At 40.6% G+C, this 20,709-nt stretch overlaps 1 protein-coding gene across 1 annotated transcript; it reads left to right on the forward strand.

The window, feature by feature from the left end:
* The first annotated feature begins 6,070 nt into the window (after positions 1-6,070).
* On the forward strand, positions 6,071-20,709 carry LOC141588596 (uncharacterized). The gene is made up of 8 exons (XM_074410029.1): positions 6,071-6,544; positions 6,698-6,805; positions 17,803-18,000; positions 18,081-18,317; positions 18,414-18,694; positions 18,833-19,958; positions 20,059-20,145; positions 20,263-20,709. The coding sequence occupies exons 1-8, from the start codon at positions 6,071-6,073 to the stop codon at positions 20,707-20,709; spliced, it is 2,958 nt and encodes a 985-aa protein (XP_074266130.1).

Below are 20,709 nucleotides of genomic sequence, written 5' to 3' on the forward strand. Positions count from 1 at the left end.
TTGTTGCTGCGTTTTTTTGTTGTTTTTGTGCCTTGGGATCCGTGTCTTGTATACACGGTGATGGTTGGTTTTGTTTTGTTTTCATTTTGATCTTTGCATATTGTTTTGTAATCGATATTCATCGCAATATGTTAAAGATCTATCAAAATGATTGCATAAAATTTAGTGTGGTACAAATTTTTGTCTCGAAAATTCTTGAAAACCGTGTGGCCTCAAGTCACGGCCTGTTTTTCTGTTTTTGCATCGTTTTGCGTGCCACACAATTTTTGTTAGATCATTCGATCTCTTGTTTTCAATCGTTCTTCACATGTTGTAATTTTAACCGATAATTATTGCAATATGTTGAAGATGTAACAATTGTAATTTGATTTCTATACGGATTAGATTAAAATTGCAATTGTGTTTTATCAAACCGTTTTGTTTTGAACTCTTGTTGCTCTCGTTTTAGCCGATTGTTTTTTTTTTTTTTTTGGCCTTTTTAGGCTCTCGGCTTTTCAGCCTTTAATTAAAAAAAAAAAAAAAAAAAAAAGTTTCTGGTACTGTTCACGTTCAGCAGTACAGGAGAAAAAAAAAAAAAATTTTTTTGTTTTTTTTCGGCCATTTTTGCATAAAACGGTTTTTATGCTCTCGCTTGATAGTGAAACGGTTCACCCACGTAAAATTAAGTTACTTTAAAACGATTTAAAGTAACGGATTATCTCGGATTAAAATTAACTTGACTAAAGCGGTTTTGTCATATAATTTTAATTATCTTTGGTGGTTTGGATAAATTTAACATAATTACGGAATTATGTCACGAATAAATTTAATTTTAGTTGATGCATTTTATTTATCGTCTTTGAATACTTTGAATGTTTTTAATTACGTATTTATTTTATTTTGCAAACGGTTGTAACTTAGTGTGGCCTTAGTAGAACGTGTTACCGTAATGATGGAACACGGTCTTGGTTGTATTTTGAGATCTCGTATCTCCTTTTATTTCTTTTAATTACAGTTTTTATTTAGAATGTAAATAGGTTTATATTTTGTAAATTTTAATTGTAATTTTGAGAAGACTAAAGAAGGAGACCGGATGCTCACTCCCGCTACATGGACAAAGATGGAACATCAAGACAAGCTTTTCGGGTCCAACGGTGGATTCCAAAGTTGTATTATGTTCTTTTTACTAGGATAGGCCACACTAGGAATTTTTATTTACGTATTGCATTCTTTTTATTTATGTTCGTAACGATAATATGCATCATTTTCCACCTAAAAACCAAACCACCTAATTATTGCATGAAAACTGACACATATAGAGGTCACGAGTTAGTTTTCTTTGACATTCTCATGTCACATGATTTTAAGCCATCACCTAAATTAATTCATTCACGCAGACGCTAGTTATTCGTTCACTTAATATGAATTATAATTAAGTTGATGGGATCTTCCTCGTATAAACAAAAATTGAGAATAGTCTTTATAGGTCAAACTCCAATGAGTCCCTTCTTCGTCGGTAGGCATACTATGACCCCTTCTACGTCGGGTAAGTTGGAACCGATTGACTTATTTTATCTCAACACTATGGTCACTCGTACGATCCTGTGACTATGGTGGACTATAGATAGGATCTACGGAAATCTATCGACCAAGAGTTCTTCCGGAAGAATTAGCTAAACAGTTGGCTTATCAATTTACAGAAATTGAGTCTTGGGATCACTTGTATCATTCTTGAGGGAGATCAATTATGCAAGTGCATTGAGTCTACACGTTAAAATGAATTTTAAATAGACTTAAATCACCTCGATGAGTTGCTTATTTCGTTTTTGTTTTTCTTTCTTTTTCAGTGTAGATCACGAACTTTTAAACTGCTAATAACAAATGGCTGGTTCTACTGATAACCCAATGCCAAGTGCCACATTGGACCGTGAGTCCTGGCTTCGGATCTTCATGAATCAGATGAATCGGTCTACTGATCAAGAATGATGGATCAAACCGGAGAGGCGGGAGGCGGCATTACGGAATGCTGCCGCTGCGACGGAAGCTCAAATATCTATTAGAGCCCCTCCCGCAAACCCAGTCCCACGGCTAGAGCTTTGAAATCACCAAGTTTAATGATTTCTGCATGGAAGCGGGTGCGATTAAAAACGTACTCATTTTTGCAATGGAATCCAATTTGCAGAAACGCTTCATAGCCCATGGTGCAAACAAGATTTTCACCACGCTCACTAAGGAATTCTCGAAAGCACCGAGAATCGTGACCTATGAGCATACCACTCGCTTCTTTGATGCGAAACTCCGTAAGGGCCAACTGTTAGCCCACACATTCTCAAAGATGATTGAGAATGTCGAGAAGTCGGAGACCTTTGATTGTAAGATCAGCGAGAACATTGTGATCGACCGCATGCTTCACTCACTTCACGATGGTTATTCGCAATTTAGAGCGAATTACTATATGAATGATTTGAAGAAAAGTCCCCATGAACTGCACTCCCTTCTCGTACAGACCGAGAAGGACATGAAGTTCAGTGGGAGCTTGAAACAGGATGTTCTCGTTGTGTCAAACAAGGGGAAAGGTAAGGGCAAAGCTCAGGCAAACCTAGCAAGAGAGGTAAACCGAAGTTCAAGAAGTCGGGCTCGGGTAAGAGTGGGCCTGGTGAGTCGAGCACCTCATCAGGCGCGACAAAGAGCAAGAATGAAAACATGGAGTGCCATCATTGCCACAAGACTGGGCATTGGAGGCGTACATGCCCTGTTTATCATGAGGACTTAAAGGCAGGTCGTGTTAAACCTGTTGGTATGTCTTCTTCTTCTTCTACTTTTATTCATATGATTGTGATTAACCACGCAAGTTACGGAACTTGGGTACTTGATACTGGTTGTGGTTCTCATCTGTGTAATCATGTGCAGGGGCTCCGAAACATCGAACCCCTCGTAAAGGGTGAGGTGGACTGCGTGTCGGGAATGGAGCAAGAGTGGCCGCCATCTCAAAGGGGACATATGTGATCCAGCTTCCTAGCGGATTTGAGTTGTCATTATATGATTGCTATTATGTACCTAGTCTTTCGAAAAACATTATTTCGGTTTACGCACTTGACAAACTTGGTTTTTCATTTGTAATAGAGAATAATACTTGCATTTTCTCTTTACACGATATGATTTATGGCAAGGCAGTCTCCATGAACGGAATTTATGTTTTAGATCAGACCACCGAAATATTACACGTAATGAATAAAAAGTTAAAGGTAGGTTTTGGGAATTACCTCTCTTAACTTCGGTGAAAGTATGGTTGAAAAACCATTTCCAGATGAAAGATCTGGGAGAGGCACAAAGAATTCTAGGCATTCGTATCTATCGAGATAGATCACGACGGATGCTATCTCTCAGTCAGGAGTCTTACATAGACAAAGTCCTAGAGAGATTCAGCATGACTAACTCCAAGAAGGGGTTCCTTCCAATGACTCCAGGGGTGCATTTGAGCAAGTCTCAGTCACCAGAGACACCGGAAGAGAAAGAGCGCATGACACGGATTCCTTATGCCTCGGCTATAGGATCAATCATGTATGCCATGATATGCACACGTCCGGACGTGGCATATGCATTGAGTATGACAAGTCGATTCCAACAGCATCCAGGTGAACCACATTGGTTGGCTGTCAAGAACATTCTTAAGTACCTACGGAGGACTAAAGATTGGGCATTGACTTATGGAGGCGAACAAAAGCTATCGCAACCGATTCTGCAGATGCTAGCTTCCAAACGGATCGTGATGACTCGAAATCTCGATCTGGATTCGTTTTTTTACTCTTAATGGCGCTGATCAGCTGGAAGAGTTCGAAACAAACTGTTATTAAAGCAGATTCTACGACCGAGTCCAGTACTATGCCGCGTCCGAAGCTACAAAGGAAGCGATATGGATGCGTCAATTCTTACATGGGCTATCTGTAGTGCCTAGTTCGAATGACCCGATCACCATCTATTGCGACAATAGTGGTGCCATCTTCCAAGCTAAGGAGCCAAAGTCTAGCAACAAGTCTAGACATGTACAACGGAAAGCTCATCTAATCCGGGATTACGTGGAGCAAAAGGAAGTAGTGATAGAAAAGATTGCTACAGATGATAACATAGCAGATCCTCTCACTAAAGCATTACGACAGGATAAGCATGAAGGGCATGTTAATTCCATGGGAGTTAAACGTGTTCCTAAGTTGTAGTACTCTTTTATGGATTAGATTCATTCCCTTTTGTACTCTATACGACATCATCGTTTTGATATTTTATATATATTTTGTTTTTCATGTGGATTTGTACGACAAATTTTGAACACCACAAAGTGAACTGAACGAACATTATATTTTTCAGTCCTTAATTGCCCACATGAGCTGATAACTCTGGCAATTATTTTGTGACGTTGGTTGATGGTGGGTTCAACGAGCCATAAGTCAACCGGTTGACTGACCAATCACAGAGGCGATTTATACGGATATTTCGTAGGACACAATTGTGACATCGACGTGGAGTCCTAAATGTTTTATAACATTCTGTGCCCGGTCGTGGATAGGACTTCCATGGTGATCCTAAGAGTCGATTCTTTTGACTATCGATTGTCTCTTGAGACTAAAGGCGATTTTGGGTGACTTTGGTTTCTTTCTCACGGTCATCCGTAATAGTGGGCCAAGTAGATTTTTTTCGGGTCATTTCATTCGTGCTTAGATCGGAAGGAGTTCGAGTTGAAGGAAATATTCAGCCTTTATCAGGTACTCGATATTTCTCAGGGCCACTCGAGGAGTCAGAATCGAAATGCATGGCCATGCTCGGATACAGATTCGTTTTATCAGTTAAGTTACTCTCTAGTCGGGGAAACCACTCTTGATCCAGATCAATTGTAAAATACGACCTTTGTGGATCCAGATCTGCAAATTGTTTTACATTGAGTGGGAGAAATTTTAAATGAATATGAGAATCGGTTATCGCACATACACTTGTACGGACAAGTGGGAGTTTGTTGGAGCTGTGTCCTCCAGTTAGTGCGGATAACGTCATTGCACATACACTTGTACGGACAAGTGGGAGCTTGTTGGGGCTGGTGTCCTTAACAGTTAGTGCAAGGACTTATAAATCTCTAAAAGGATCAAAGGGTATACTTTTGTATCATAATTAGTTGGTCCACATTTATCAATAACGGTTGGCTTGCTAGATAAGTTTGACGTTATTGTCATACGATAATGGCGGTGATCAATGGTCCCTAAAAGTCACACCTATAGGATACGTTTGAGAGATGTGACGGTATGAAAATACAGTCATGTAGATGCCAAATTTGACTAACCAGTTAGTCCGAGTTATTTGACTAGTAATTAATCAAATATGTGATGTTGAGATATTTTATTTAATACGGATTAAATAAAAATGGTTAAGACGAATTAAACGATTAATTCGTAAAATTGAATATAAACGATTTATATTTGATTAATGTATATTGAATATAATTATACAATATTGTCTTTGTCGGACATGTATTAATAATTCAACTAATCCGTATTATTAGTTGATGCTTTAATAACCGATAACCGATGACGATTTATAATTAAACCGTGTCATATACATTTAGCGCATTTCGGGTCGTACCACGAGTTTAAGTGAAGAGGAAATGGAAAAGCCCATTTCTCTTCCCCTCACTCGGTTTGGCCGGTTTTGGGAGAACAAAAAGGAGAGTTTCTCCTCTTGCTTAACCTAATTGTCATTTGCTAAAACAAATTAGGGTTTTGGGAATTATCTCTCTCAAAATTCTAGATCTCTCATCTAACCAAAACTCACAAAACAATCCTCTCAATATTGCAAGGCAATTAGAGGATTAAATCTAGCACAAGGGCATTTCTCAGACGGTCTTGGGTGTAATAATTAGGAGGAGGTCTACTTTGATCTCTCATTGCCAATTTGCACTAGGACCGAAGGTTAATCCTAATCTTTATCGTTTCATTATTATTTTTCGTTTATGACTATAAATCATGTATAAAATTTGCGTTATAATCCTGTAAAGAGAGGGTTTTATACGGATATTACCCTACAGTGGTCACCTACTTTCTCACAGGACATGGATTCCATCACAACTGTTCCTATCTGGATACTCTTCCCTAACTTAGACCCGTTTTTATGGTCCAACTCCGCTCTCAGCAAGTTGGCTAGTAAAATTGGAAAGCCCCTCTTTTCTGATCTGCCCACTACTTGTAAAGCTACTCTCTCCTTTGCTCGTGTTATGGTTGAGACTGATATTGCAGGGCCACTGCCAGATGAGCTCTTATTTTCTACCCCCTATCATGAAGTCAGCTCCCAACGCATTGCTTATGAGTGGATGCCATATTATTGTGAGAGTTGTAAGAAACTTGGGCATACTAAGGACCACAGTAAGCCAAATGCTAAAGGCAAGCAGAATGACAAAGACAACCAGAAGGGTAAAAAAAGAAAGAATACTCCTGCTGTTACCTCTTCCACCTTAGCTCCTATGACCTCAGAATGCTCTGAGCCAGGCGCAACTTCCCTTAATGTGGAAGTGCTGGACATGCCACTTGTGAGTCAGGAGAGCTCAGGATGCTTTGACCTAAGCTCTTCCTCCCACCAGTGTCCTGGAACCCACTTGCCACCTAAGGATGTTGCAGGCTGAGGGAGCTAGAAGCTAGGGTCAACAGGAACTAAGACGAAAAAGGTTCATTGGGGAGTGAAGTGTGTTATTAGGCCTAAGTTGGATACTGGGATAACCTTAGACAATCCATTTGAGACTCTCTGTGTTGTGGATAATGGAATGGAGGTTTTACTGGAAGCTGCTCAGGAGGTGTTCTCTCAGGAGGACCAGGATCCTCCTAACCCCCCACTCACATAATTATCTCTTCCTGGAATATCAGGGGGCTTAATGACCCCCTAAAACACCATGAGGTTGGCAGCTTCTTGGTGCGTAATAAGGTGGATGTCTTTGGTCTTTTGGAAACTCATGTTAAGGAACATAATGCTACTACTATTATCAATAAATTTAGTAGATATCATATCCTTACTAATTATCAATATCATCCTAATGGGAGAATTTTGTTGTTTCTAAACCCTAGGACAACTACTCTGAATAATAGTGTGATTACTATGCAATTTATTCATTGCACTGTAATACATAATGCTACCAATCAACTTTTGGATATTACTATGGTGTATGGTTGCAATAGTGCTAAGGATAGGGAGCAGTTGTAGCAGCAATTAGTTCAGCTTTCTCCTAGCACTGATAAATGGATTCTTATGGGTGATTTTAACATTGTTAGAAATTTTTCTGAGAGACTAGGGCCTAACCCTCCTAGACTTTCTGAAGTTATGAAGTTTAATGATTGTCTGGAGACTTGTCAGCTTGACAATTGAAGCGTGTATTTGATATAAGGTTTTTACCTCATTTTTACACGTATTTCTGTATTATTTATGTAGCATCTGGCTACAAATACCCCCGAATATTCTACTTTGGTTCGTTTTATGTAAATTGTAGGAATAAACCAAAGAGGAGCTAAATCGAGCCTTAATTCGTCCCATTTGCATGCATTTATGGAGAACATGAGTCGGAGCTTGGAATCCAACACTTTGAAGACGCGTGAGCTTGTTTCGGAAGGTGTTATAATGTCTAAACGTGCCAAAATAGCTCGATCGACTACTTTTCTAGTCGATCGAATGCTTTATATACTGAAGGTTACTCGATCGAGCAGTTCGAGTATTCAAACGAGAAGACTTTACAAGGAGTTACTCGATCGAGTGGTTTATTTCCACTCGATCGAGGGGTTTGATGTTTAGTTGCTCGATCGAGTGGTTTATTTCCACTCGATCGAGTGATTTAGCCTGTATTAGAGTTTTTCCGCCTATTTTCGTATGGGCTTTTGTAATTAGGCTATGGATTAGGTTTGGAGAGGTATTTTCGTATGCTACAAAATACTGTAGACTGCGTAACTCCTCTCATTCACTTTTACTCTAACACTGGCTACTGTTTCTTGGATTTTACTCTCTTTGTACACTTTTCTACTCGGATTTGGATTTGCGATTGGTATTATTATTCCTTTTAATTCTTTAATCATATTTACTGTTATTTTGCTATCTCTCTTTTATTGTTTTCATCATTACTCTATTTCAATCCTTATTAGTTTTGTTATCATGTCTAGTTTCCATTATCTATATGTTATTGTTGTTGATTCGATGATGATGCATAGCTAATTCCCTCCTGCTAAGACTAAAGGGGATCCATGATTATGAAGGGATAGTAGTCGATTTATTAGGTTAATGCTGGTGTAGTCTTTGTTGTTAACTGCTGCAATTATCTGTATCTTTCTAATTGAGTCGACGCAGTTAGGCATTTATATCATAGTAAACCTTGACCTGGACCGAAAGGTTGGAAAGGGCGAGACTAGTAGCGAACAATAGGGCACTATAGTGAGGGCGAGAGCTAAGATATTTGTGCTTTAGGGCGAATTGAGACCGAAATGAGATATTCACTGCTCCTTAGACCGCACTTGCATTGACCCGAGACCTAGATTACTTAACCGAATGATCATGGTGAACCGTCTGTCTTAGCTGCTTTCTCTATCTGCTTAATTCCTTTTCTCTGCTTTATTCTCTTTCTTACTCTCAATTAGTCTAGAACAATACATTTAAAACCCCCCAATTTGGTTATCGGGACGAACTTAGACAAAGCCGACATTTTCCCATTTCCCTGTGGCGATCGACCCGACTTCCCTAGCTATATTAGTTAGAGCCAGTTGGTTATTTTTGATAGGTATACGACTGCCCTGTCAAATTTTGGCGTCGTTGCCGGGGAGGTGGCGCAGTTTTGTTGCTTTACTTAAGTTTGTTTCTCGTCTCAAGGAATTTATTCCTTGAGACTGATCTCATTTCTGCAAAGTTTTGATTAGTTTTGCAGGTTATTTGTTGTGCTTTGTAAAGTCTATTTGCCAGAATGCCCAATATAGCCAGCCACTCAGAGCCTAATGTGGATTTGCTTCCAAAAGGTTTCCTATTACCCATTACTGATCCGGGAACCTTTGGAATCCACCCATCTTACATACAGCTGGTCGAGAGAAATCTCTTTAGGGGAGTACCTGAAGAAGATCCATGCAGGCAAATAGAGCTGTTTACGGAGTATTGCTCTACCATTCCTCTTTCTGCTGGGGTGACACAGGACAAAGTTAAGGGAGCTCTTTTTCCCCTTTTCTTTAGCTGATGATGCCCGGGAATGGTTGAGAGATCTAGATAGGGAGGCAGCCGGTGTAACCGACTGGAGTTCCCTTGCTTTGGCCTTTTACATGCGATATTTCCCATCGCAGCGTACCAATACCTTGAGAGCTCAGATTAGTTCTTTTGAGCAACTATCTACTGAAGACTTGGATGGGGCTTGGACTAGGTTCAAGAAGCTTGTCCGCTCTGTGCCTCATCACGGGTTCAAACGTTGGTTCCTTTGTACTCAGTTTTACAACGGACTATATCGAAACCAGAGAGCTATTCTAGATAGTGTAGCTAAGGGGAGATTCACGAAGAATGTTGAAGATGACCAAGGGTGGCGTCTCATTGAGGAGATGGCTATTCATGTATCCGAATATGGAAATCCCCGAGGTAGTGAGCAAGTTAATGAGTTGGCAGTAGCTGCAGTGGAAAGTCCTAGCAAAAGTCTAGGTAATGTGGATATTACAGAAGCTACAGGTGAGAGTGCACAGGTTTGTTCGATTACTGAGCATGTGGATATATGTGGTACATGTGGCATGGAAGGGCATGACCCTATTGAGTGTCTGGCGAGTATAGAGCGCGTCCTTGCTTATCAGAAATACAAGCAAGGAGTTCCTTTTTCTCAACTGTATGAAGAAATGAAGAATGTTTCTACTCTTTCTACGCCAGCGCCGCAACCGATCTCTCCTTCTACAAACGAGGAAATTGCCGAACTGAAATCCTTGATGTTGAATTTAACACAACAGTTTGGGGAGAAGTGTAATAGGAATGAAACAGTCATAGTGGAGTTTAGAGAACAAGTCGCGCAGTTAACACTCGCGAAAGACCAAGCCAACCTTCTACCGACATGCGATCCAGTTAGTGCAACGAATCTCCAAGTTGGCCTTACTCATGAGGAGCCCAAAGTACCAGAAGACGGGGTTTTGACAGCTGAAGATACCCCGGAAGATGATATGGATGAGTTTTTGGACGAAATCCTTGATGCGTGTTGTCCAGACACTCGATCGAGTGAAAACTCTACTCGATCGAGTGAAATAATTCATCCCGTCACTCGATCGAGTGATAATTATGGTCGATCGAGTAGTGCCCAAATTGCTGATGGTCGATCGAGTGATATTCTTACTCGATCGAGTAAAATTGCTGAGAAAATCACTCGATCGAGTGATAAGAATGATCGATCGAGAAAACCTGAAAAAGAGATCACTCGATCGAGTGATAAAAATGGTCGATCGAGTGAATGCCTATATGAAAGCACTCGATCGAGTGGTAAAAGTGCTCGATCGAGCACCAGAAGCAGCGGAGACCGTATTTTACTATCTAATTCCGCTACCGTGTCATCTTCCCCTGCTGTGGAGACGTCATGCACTGATAAAGGTAAAGAGAAAGTCGCGGGTCCACTCATTGCTACCAGAGTACCCTTCCTGTGTCGTAAATCGAAGGACGCGAAGATCGAGCGACAAGACGGTAGGTTTGTGGACGTTGTGAAGAACCTCCAGGTAACCGTCCCTTTTACCGAACTTGTTACCCAGGTACCTACTTACGCTAAATTTATGAAAGATATCGTGACGCGTAAGAGAGAGAGCTAAGTGAATTTGAGACGGTTTAATTTATGGAAGAGTCTAGTAATTTACTTTTAAATAAGGCTTCACCTAAAATGAAAGACCCGGGTAGCTTCTCTATTACCTGTATTATAGGCAATGTGGTTATTGATAAGGCTCTTTGTGATTTAGGAAGCAGCGTCGGTGTCATGCCCCTGCATGTCCGCAAGAAATTGAATATGAGTCATCTCAAAGTGACTAACATTACCCTGAGATGGTGATAGATCTGTTAGGAGGCCCTTAGGTGTCTTAGAGGACGTGCACCGTGAAAATAGGCAAGCTCTTTATACCGGTGGATTTCATTGTTTTAGATATAGCCGAGGACACCCAGGACCCCAATTATCTTAGGAAGACCATTCCTTTGTACAGTTGGGGCCGTTATTGATGTCAAACAAGGGCGTTTGACTCTTACGAGAGGGGATGACGCGATCACTTTCGGATCTGCCTAGTACTTTGGCTCGGCCAATGATAGAGGATACTTGTTATTCGGTTGATATTATTGACGAGTCTATTTATGACTTCTGGTCGGGTTCTTTCATGAAGGACCCACTAGAAGCTCTTATGCTTTTGGATGAGTGTGCAGATAGCCCACATGACGATGATGCTGTGTTGGATTTGCTTATATATGATTTAGATGAGCGTGAACTCACCGACGCTGAGGGAGAGCAAGTGGAACAAATGATTAGCACTCTCTGCTACATTGAGGTAAAGGTACCGGAGCGTAAGCCTCTCCCTTCTCATCTAAAATATGTTTTCTTAGACGATACTGAGCAATATCCAGTCATTGTTAGTGCTAAGCTTGATAATGATCAGCTGACATCCTTGTTAGCTGTGCTTAAGAAAAACAGGAAAGCATTGGGTTATTCATTGGACGATATCAAGAGGATTAGTCCCGATATTTGTATGCACAGGATAGAGCTGGAGGAAGATAATAAACCTTGCAGACAGGGTCAGCGCCGACTGAACCAGAAGATGCAGGATGTTGTGATGGCTGAGGTAATGAAGCTGCTCGACGCAGGTATTATCTATTCTGTTGGTCATTCTAAATGGGTGAGTCCAGTGCAGGTAGTCCCGAAGAAAGGAGGGACTACTATGGTTAAGAATGATAAGAATGAGTTAATACCCACTCGAGTAGTGACTGGTTGGCGGATGTGTATAGATTACAGACAGCTTAATGTCGCCACCAAGAAAGATCACTTTCCCCTTCCTTTTATTGATCAAATGGTAGAAAGGTTAGCTTCTCATAAATGTTTCTGCTATTTAGATGGGTATTCCGGGTTCTTTCAGATCCCTATCCACCCAGACGACCAAGCTAAGACTACATTTACTTGTCCTCAGGCGGTGTTTTCTTATCGCAGGATGCCTTTTGGTTTATGTAATGCCCCTGCCACCTTCCAAAGGTGCATGATGGGGATATTTTCAGAGTTTATCAAGTCTATTATGGAAGTTTTCATGGACGATTTCAGTGTTTATAGAAGTGATTTTTCTAATTGTCTGTCTAACCTTGATAAAGTGTTGCAGCGCTGCATTGAGGTTAATCTTGTGCTTAACTGGGAGAAGTGCCATTTCATGGTCAACGAGGGAGTTGTCTTAGGGCACTTAGTTTCTGATAGGGGAATAGAGGTTGATAAAGCAAAGGTGGAAGTGATTCAGCAATTACCACCTCTTGTTAATGTTAAGGGGGTGAGGAGTTTCCTTGGCCAGCCCGGCTTTTATCGCCGTTTTATCAAGGATTTCTCAAAAATTGCTAAACCACTTACACAGCTGCTACTTAAGGATGCCCTTTTTGTGTTTACTGATGAGTGTCTTTCTGCTTTTCACAGGTTAAAGCAGGCTTTAGTCTCTGGCCCGATCATACAGCCTCCCAACTGGGACTTGCCGTTTGAGATAATGTGTGATGCTATTGACTATACACTAGGAGCGGTGCTAGGCCAACGGAAAGACAAAGCTTTAAATGCAATCTACTATGCGAGCCGAACTCTGGATGAGGCTCAAGTGAAGTACACTACCACTGAAAAAGAGCTGCTAGCTGTAGTTTATGCCTTAGAGAAGTTTCGTTCTTATTTGATTGGGTCAGAAGTTACTGTTTTTACTGACCATGCAGCTTTGAGGCATCTCCTTGCTAAGAAGGAGGCTAAACCACGGCTATTGAGATGGATACTTCTCCTTCAGGAGTTTGATTTGCAGATTAAGGATAAGAAAAGAGCTAAGAACGTTGTAGTTGATCATCTGTCGCGACTGACGCGACAAGAAGAGGAAGATTCTCTACCTATTGATGACTCTTTCCCTGACGATACTTTATTTGCTGTTTTATCGTCTATTGTTAACTAAGAGCCTTGGTATGCAGATATAGCTAACTTCGTTGTCAGTGGCAAGCTGCTGCCTGACCTTTCTCATCAGCAGAGGAAGCGTTTTCTGTATAACGCTAAGCAATATTTCTGGGATTATCCTTATTTATTTAAGGAATGTGCAGACGGTCTCTACAGACGGTGTATTCCACAGTGGGAGACCAAAGTAGTCCTGGAAGGCTGTCACTCCTCTCCCTATGGTGGTCACCACGGTCCTTCGCACACTGTGGCTAAGGTACTTCAGTCTGGTTTTTACTGTCCTTCTTTGTTTGCTGATGTTAAGTCTTTTGTTTCAGCTTGTGATGCTTGCCAACGATCAGGGAACATTTCAAAGAGACATGAGATGCCGCAAAATGGCATCTTAGAGGTTGAGGTTTTCGATGTCTGGGGTATTGACTTCTAAGGACCGTTCCCGTCTAGTAAAGGTAACAGGTATATTTTAGTGGTTGTAGATTATGTGTCGAAATGGGTTGAGGCAATTGCCTCACCTCATTGTGATGCCAGGACCGTGATAAAAATGTTTAAAAAGGTCATATTTCCCCGATTTGGTGTCCCTAGGGTCGTCATTAGTGATGGGGGAATGCACTTTAAAGAAAAGAAACTAACTTCTATTCTGTCTAAAGTTGGTGTCCAACACCGACGTGGTTTGGGGTATCATCCCCAAACCAGTGGTCAGGGTAAGGTCTCTAATCGCGAGTTGAAAGAGATCTTGTCTAAAGTAGTTTCTAAATCACGGAAGGACTGGAGTCTTAAATTAGAAGACACATTATGGGCCTACAGAACTGCCTTTAAGACACCAATTGGTGCATCACCTTATAGGTTAGTTTATGGGAAATCATGTCACTTACCTGTTGAATTGGAATTTAAGGCTTGGTGGACAATTCGTGAGCTTAACTTTGATCCTAAGTTGTGTGGTCAGAATCGTCTTTTGCAGCTAGATGAGTTGGAAGAATTTAGGCTTAATGCCTATGATAGCTCGCACATTTATAAAGAAAAGACGAAGAGATGGCATGACAAGAGGATTCTACCTCGGGAGTTTCATGTTCGGCAAAAGGTGCTGCTGTTTAATGCCCGATTGCGATTATTTCCTGGCAAGCTGATGTCCAGGTGGAGTGGTCCTTATACGGTGACGGCTGTTACCAAATTTGGATCCGTGGAGCTCGAAGATTCCGAAGGTAGTAGGTTCAAGGTGAATGGGCAATATGTGAAGCATTATCACGAGGCAAATGAAGCAGACAATCGTGTTGAAGTCTTGTACTTCGACGAGCTTGACGCGCCAGTTAATTGATGCCAGAAAGGTCGTGCGGGACCTCTTAAACCTGCGCTCTCCGGGAGGCAGCCCGGACTGTTTTATTGTATTTTTGTTGAACTTTTTATTTTTCTTTAGCTTTATGTTGAACTTTAGACACTGTTTTATGCACTCTATATACTCTCCTTGTTTTTCATGCGTGTTCTCATAGGTTTGACACTCGATCGAGTAGTTTTCTTACTCGATAGAGCACTTTTGAAGTAATATTCACTCGATCGAGTGATATATATACTCGATCGACTAGCCGCATAATAACGTTTACTCGATCGAGTGATTCTTTTACTCGATCGAGTCCTTCCAGACACCAGTTCACTCGATCAAGCCATTCCAAGCTACTCGATCGAGTAGTTATGTCTTCCAGCTGCTACTTTACGTCTATGGAGCTACTGCTTGACTTTCTTTGACCTCCCATGTTCATGGTCGGTTTGGGGAGGTCCCTCTTCACGACGTTTTGTGAGTATTCCGACTCCACTTCTCCTTTTCTCCTCAGTTTGCATTCCTTTCCCTATTTTTGGTACAATGAGGGCATTGTACGGTTTGGTTTGGGGAGGTATGCATCCATATCTGTGTCTGCATGTTTTTCTTGCATTTTTGTTTGCACGTTTCATTACTTTCGCATGCATTGTTGTCGTTTTTAATTCAAAAAAAAAAATCATCATAAAATTCAAAAATTTTCACGTTTAATTTGAGTCGGAACGTTTGAACTTTGACGCTACATTGAATCCTTACTTTAGCCTTGCATATTCTTGACATTTAGTTGGCATGATTATGTGTATGATCTACGAGTTTTTGTTTCTCTTTTATCTGAACGAATAAACTTGACTCATATATCGGCAAGCTACATTACATTCTGAGGTTAGAGCTTTATAAACTGGTGACATTCATGACCGGTTTCATTTAGGATGTGAGTAGTACTCTCTTTAAGGCATGTAACATCAATTTGCATAAGCATGAGTCTAGTCTTCTTAATACCTGTATGCATTCGGTCTGTGGATGGTGACACATGTTAGGAGAGGCAGTTCCCTTTTATTTCATTCTACCCATGAGCCCCACATAACCAAATTGCCTTTTTGTCCTTTTAGCTACTATCTATATTTTTCCTACCCTAGCCGGGCTAGTGATGAGTAGTTGTTTGGAATGCTTTACTGCAGTTTGGTTATTTTTATCTGATTTTCAGAAGTTGGTGGAAGAATTGAAGGGAACGAAAGAAAAAATGATGGATGAAAAGAAAAAAAAATGAATGAAAAAAATGGAAATATGAAAAAAAAAAAAGAACAATCACGTGAGAAAAGGAAGAAAAAAAAGAGAAATTGTACGGATGATTTTCACTCCCATGTCTAATTTATATCTTATGGGGAGTTGATATTGGTGTTTCGTGAGTTTAGTGCATGGAATTTGCACTGTTTTGTTTTGTTATATTGAGTACGAAGTTGGGATGCAGTTCAAAATTTGGATTTGTTGTTGCTAGTCTGGCTATTAACCCCACATATCCAAATTCATCTTAGCCCCTTCTTACCCATTACCTCACTTACCCAAATGTAAGTCCTCGGCATGTGTTTTGGTCACTAGTATGGTTGGAATGCGTATGTAATGTTGTAGAGACTTTATTCATGTTAACTGCATGCATGTTCTTAAAGGTCGAGGTAGGTGAGTGTCTTTACTTCTTTCTATCTTTTACATATATACTCTCCTTGTGCCTAATTTTGAGTGATGAGCGACCCGTGAGAGTCCGATATCTTTTGAGTCTTGCAAGGTCGACGGTTCAGTAAGTTTGAAACATTGATTTAATTCGTTTGCACTTCTCATTTGCCACTTTGTTAGTTGTTGCATTAAACTGGTTTTGGTGGGTGATTTGTAGCTGATGCGTTGGTCCCGTTCCTCTGTTTATTCTTAGTTGCATTCATAATTTGCTTGGGGACAAGCAAAGGTTTGGTTTGAAGAGATTTGATGCGTGTATTTTATATAAGGTTTTTACCTCATTTTTACACGCATTTCTGTATTATTTATGTAGCATCTGGCTACAAATACCCCCGAATATTCTACTTTGGTTCGTTTTATGTAAATTGCAGGAATAAACCAAAGAGGAGCTAAATCGAGCCTTAATTCGTCCCATTTGCATGCATTTATGGAGAACATGAGTCGGAGCTTGGAATCCAACACTTTGAAGGCGCGTGAACTGGTTTCGGAAGGTGTTATACTGTCTAAACGTGCCAAAATAGCTCGATCGACTACTTTTCTAGTCGATCGAATGCTTTATATACTGAAGGTTACTCGATCGGCAGTTCGAGTATTCAAACGAGAAGACTTTACAAGGAGTTACTCGATCGAGTGGTTTATTTCCACTCGATCGAGGGGTTTGATGTTTAGTTGCTCGATCGAGTGGTTTATTTCCACTCGATCGAGTGATTTAGCCTGTATTAGAGTTTTTCCGCCTATTTTCGTATGGGCTTTTGTAATTAGGCTATGGATTAGGTTTGGAGAGGTATTTTCGTATGCTACAAAATACTGTAGACTGCGTAACTCCTCTCATTCACTTTTACTCTATCATTGGCTACTGTTTCTTGGATTTTACTCTCTTTCTACACTTTGCTACTCGGATTTGGATTTGCGATTGGTATTATTATTCCTTTTAATTCTTTAATCATATTTACTGTTATTTTGCTATCTCTCTTTTATTGTTTTCATCATTACTCTATTTCAATCCTTATTAGTTTTGTTATCATGTCTAGTTTCCATTATCTATATGTTATTGTTGTTGATTCGATGATGACGCATAGCTAATTCCCTCCTGCTAAGACTAAAGGGGATCCATGATTATGAAGGGATAGTAGTCGATTTATTAGGTTAATGCTGGTGTAGTCTTTGTTGTTAACTGCTGCAATTATCTGTATATGTCTAATTGAGTCGACGCAGTTAGGCATTTATATCATAGTAAACCTTGACCTGGACCGAAAGGTTGGAAAGGGCGAGACTAGTAGCGAACAATAGGGCATTATAGTGAGGGCGAGAGCTAAGATATTTGTGCTTTAGGGCGAATTGAGACCGAAAGGAGATATTCAGTGCTCCTTAGACCGCACTTGCATTGACCTGAGACCTAGATTACTTGACCGAATGATCATGGTGAACCGTCTGTCTTAGCTGCTTTCTCTATCTGCTTAATTCATTTTCTTTGCTTTATTCTCTTTCTTACTCTCAATTAGTCTAGAACAATACATTTAAAACCCCCCAATTTGGTTACCGGGACGAACTTAGACAAAGCCGACATTTTCCCATCTCCCTGTGGAGATCGGCCCGACTTCCCTAGCTATATTAGTTAGAGCCAGTTGGTTATTTTTGATAGGTATACGACTGCCCTGTCAACAATCTTCATGCTTATGGCTGTGAATTTTCTTGGACCAATAAGCATAATGATGGCACTAGGGTCTGGTCCAGACTTGATCGAGCTCTGGTTAATGCTAACTGGCTTGCAGCTTTCCCTTGCTCTGCTGTACATGTCATGTTACCTGGAGTTTCTGATCATTCCCCTCTTCTTGTCAAGGTTTTTGAGGAGACTCCCTGTAAAAAGATGTTCAGCTTTCTCAACTGTTGGATCACTCTCAATTTATTCCAACTATTCAGGGTAGCTGGAGTGTTTCTGTAAAAGGCTCTGCTATGTTTAATTTTTTTAGGAAGCTGTCTTTACTCAAGGATGGACTAAAATCCCTTCACCATGAGGGGTTCAGTAATCTCCCAACCAGGGTTAAGAAAGCTTGGGTGGATCTGCAAGATTGCCAGCAGCAGCTTCAATCTGCTCCTTCTAACATTACACTGATGTCTCAGGAGGCTACTTTACTTGCTGCCTATAAGAAACTTAAAGCTGCTGAACTTAAAATGCTTCATCAAAGGGGGGAAATTCAGGGGATTATTAATAATGATTGCTCTTCTAAATATTTATTTGCCAAGATTTCTTAGAGGAGGCAGCAGAGCATTGTTGGGCATATTACTGATCATAATGGTAATGTTGTTCAAGGTGTGACTGTTGTTAATGCAGCTTTTGCCAGTTATTATAAAGAGCTTCTGGGAGAGAAACATGAGGTCCAACCTCTGGATAGAGATTTTATTGCTTCTGGTGCTTGTTTGACCGAGGCTAATCATCACTCTCTTTGTGCTGTTGTGACTAATGAGGAAATTAAAGCTGCTATATTCTCCATTGGTAACAATAAGAGCCCTGGTCATGATGGTTACTCTGCTAGGTTTTTCAAATCAACTTGGCAGGTTATTGGGGAGGATTTTTTGGAGGTTGTAAGGAGCTACTTTAGGACTGGTAAACTCCTCAAATAGGCTAATGTTACAGTCCTGACTCTTATACCTAAAAAATCTGTTGTTACCAGTGTGAGGGATTTCCGGCCTATAGCTTGTTGCACTATCCTATACAAAACTATTAGCAAGATCTTGGTTAATAGAATGAAACCTTACTTGCCTCATCTGGTGGGGCAGGAACAAGCTGCTTTTGTTCATGGAAGATATATTCATGAAAACATTATGGTCTCTCAATCTCTTCTCAAAGGTTACAATACTAGCTCTTGTTCCCCAAGATGCTTGATTAAGGTGGACATTAAAAAGGCTTTTGACTCTGTCCAGTGGTTATTCATTAAGGACATGCTCCTTAGTCTTCATTTTCCTAAACAATTCACTATTTGGATCATGGGTTGCATTAGCTCCACTTGGTACACTTTAAGAATTAATGGAGGCCATGTTGGGTTTTTTCATGGTCAAGCTGGCTTAAGGCAAGGGGATCCTCTCTCTCCTTACCTGTTTGTTTTGGCTATGGAAATGCTCTCAAGACAGTTAAGGATCCTTTGTAGGCAGCCTCAGGTTTCTTTCCATCCTAAATGTGCTCGCTTATCTCTCACTCACCTGATCTTTGCTGATGATCTTATGGTGTTTGTGAGAGGAGATGTCCCCTCTGCTACTGCTGCTGCTCAAGCTCTGTCTGACTTTGTTCAGGTTTCAGGGTTACTTGCCAATGTGGACAAAACCAATATCTACTTTGGGGGTGTTCCTGATCAAATTAAGCAAGCTATTATGGTTACTACTGGTTATACTGAGGGAATGCTCCCATTCAAATACCTTGGTCTCCCTTTACATGATAGCAAGCTTACTGTCTCCATGTATGAGGATCTTCTTTGCAAAGTACGGAACATTGTTCATCACTGGACTACTAAGCTGCTCTCTTATGCTGGCAGGCTCCAATTGTTGAACTCCATCTTCTTTGGGTTGGAAAACTACTGGACATCCACTCTTCTTTTGCCTAAGACCATTCTAAAGATCTTGAACCAATGTTGTAGAGACTATCTTTGGAATGTGCATGATAATACTCATAAGCTTTATATGAAGAGTTGGAAATCATGCTGCTGTCCTTGGGCTGAAGGAGGGTTCAACATTAAGGAAATTTTATCCTGGAACAGAGCAAATTTGGGTAAATGGATCTGGAGAGTTATGGTTCAAGCTGATTCTGTTTGGGTCCAATAGGATACTGCATACAACATGCGTGTTGTAACCATCTGGTGCTGATCATAAGCCTCACCATTTTGAGAGTTGGAGAGGTATTTTACAGGTGCGTGACAGTTTGGTGCAACTTGCTGGAGGCATTACTGAAGCTCAGGCTTTGATAGCCAAATGTGTAGTGGGTGGATTTTTTCAGGTGACTAGAATGTATGACATCCTGCGGACTAAGTATGCTAAGGTCAGATGAGACAAGGTTTTACGGGACTCTACTGTTATCCCTAAACACGGATTCATTAATTCCCTTGCTGCTCAGGCTAAGCTCCCTACTATTGACTGTCTTGCTCGCAGAGGGCTTCCCTTGGTGAACTGGTGCATTCTGTGTAAACATACTGAGGAGTCACATAGTCATTTATTTTTCCAATGTGATTTCTCTGCTGGTCTCTGGTACAAAATTTTGCATTGGTTAAAGATCAGGGGCAGGACTGACAACTTCTGGACTGAATTGGAATGGTGTCGTAGTAGGAAAACTCGAAAGCATTGGAAGATGGGCTTGCTTAGATGCTGCTTAGCTACTACTGTGTACATGATCTGGCAAGAACGGAACATGAGGATTTTCAGGGACCGTGATACTGATGTGGGTGTTATTCTGAGGCAACTTCAATACGCTATAAGTGCGAAAATTTTCTCTAAATATGAGCAATATAGTGATGAAATAGTGGATGTCTTAAGTTATTCCTCTTGGTGGATTCTCCTTTTGTAA

Source organism: Silene latifolia, chromosome 6 (assembly GCF_048544455.1).
Source record: "Silene latifolia isolate original U9 population chromosome 6, ASM4854445v1, whole genome shotgun sequence".
Lineage (NCBI taxonomy): Eukaryota > Viridiplantae > Streptophyta > Magnoliopsida > Caryophyllales > Caryophyllaceae > Silene > Silene latifolia.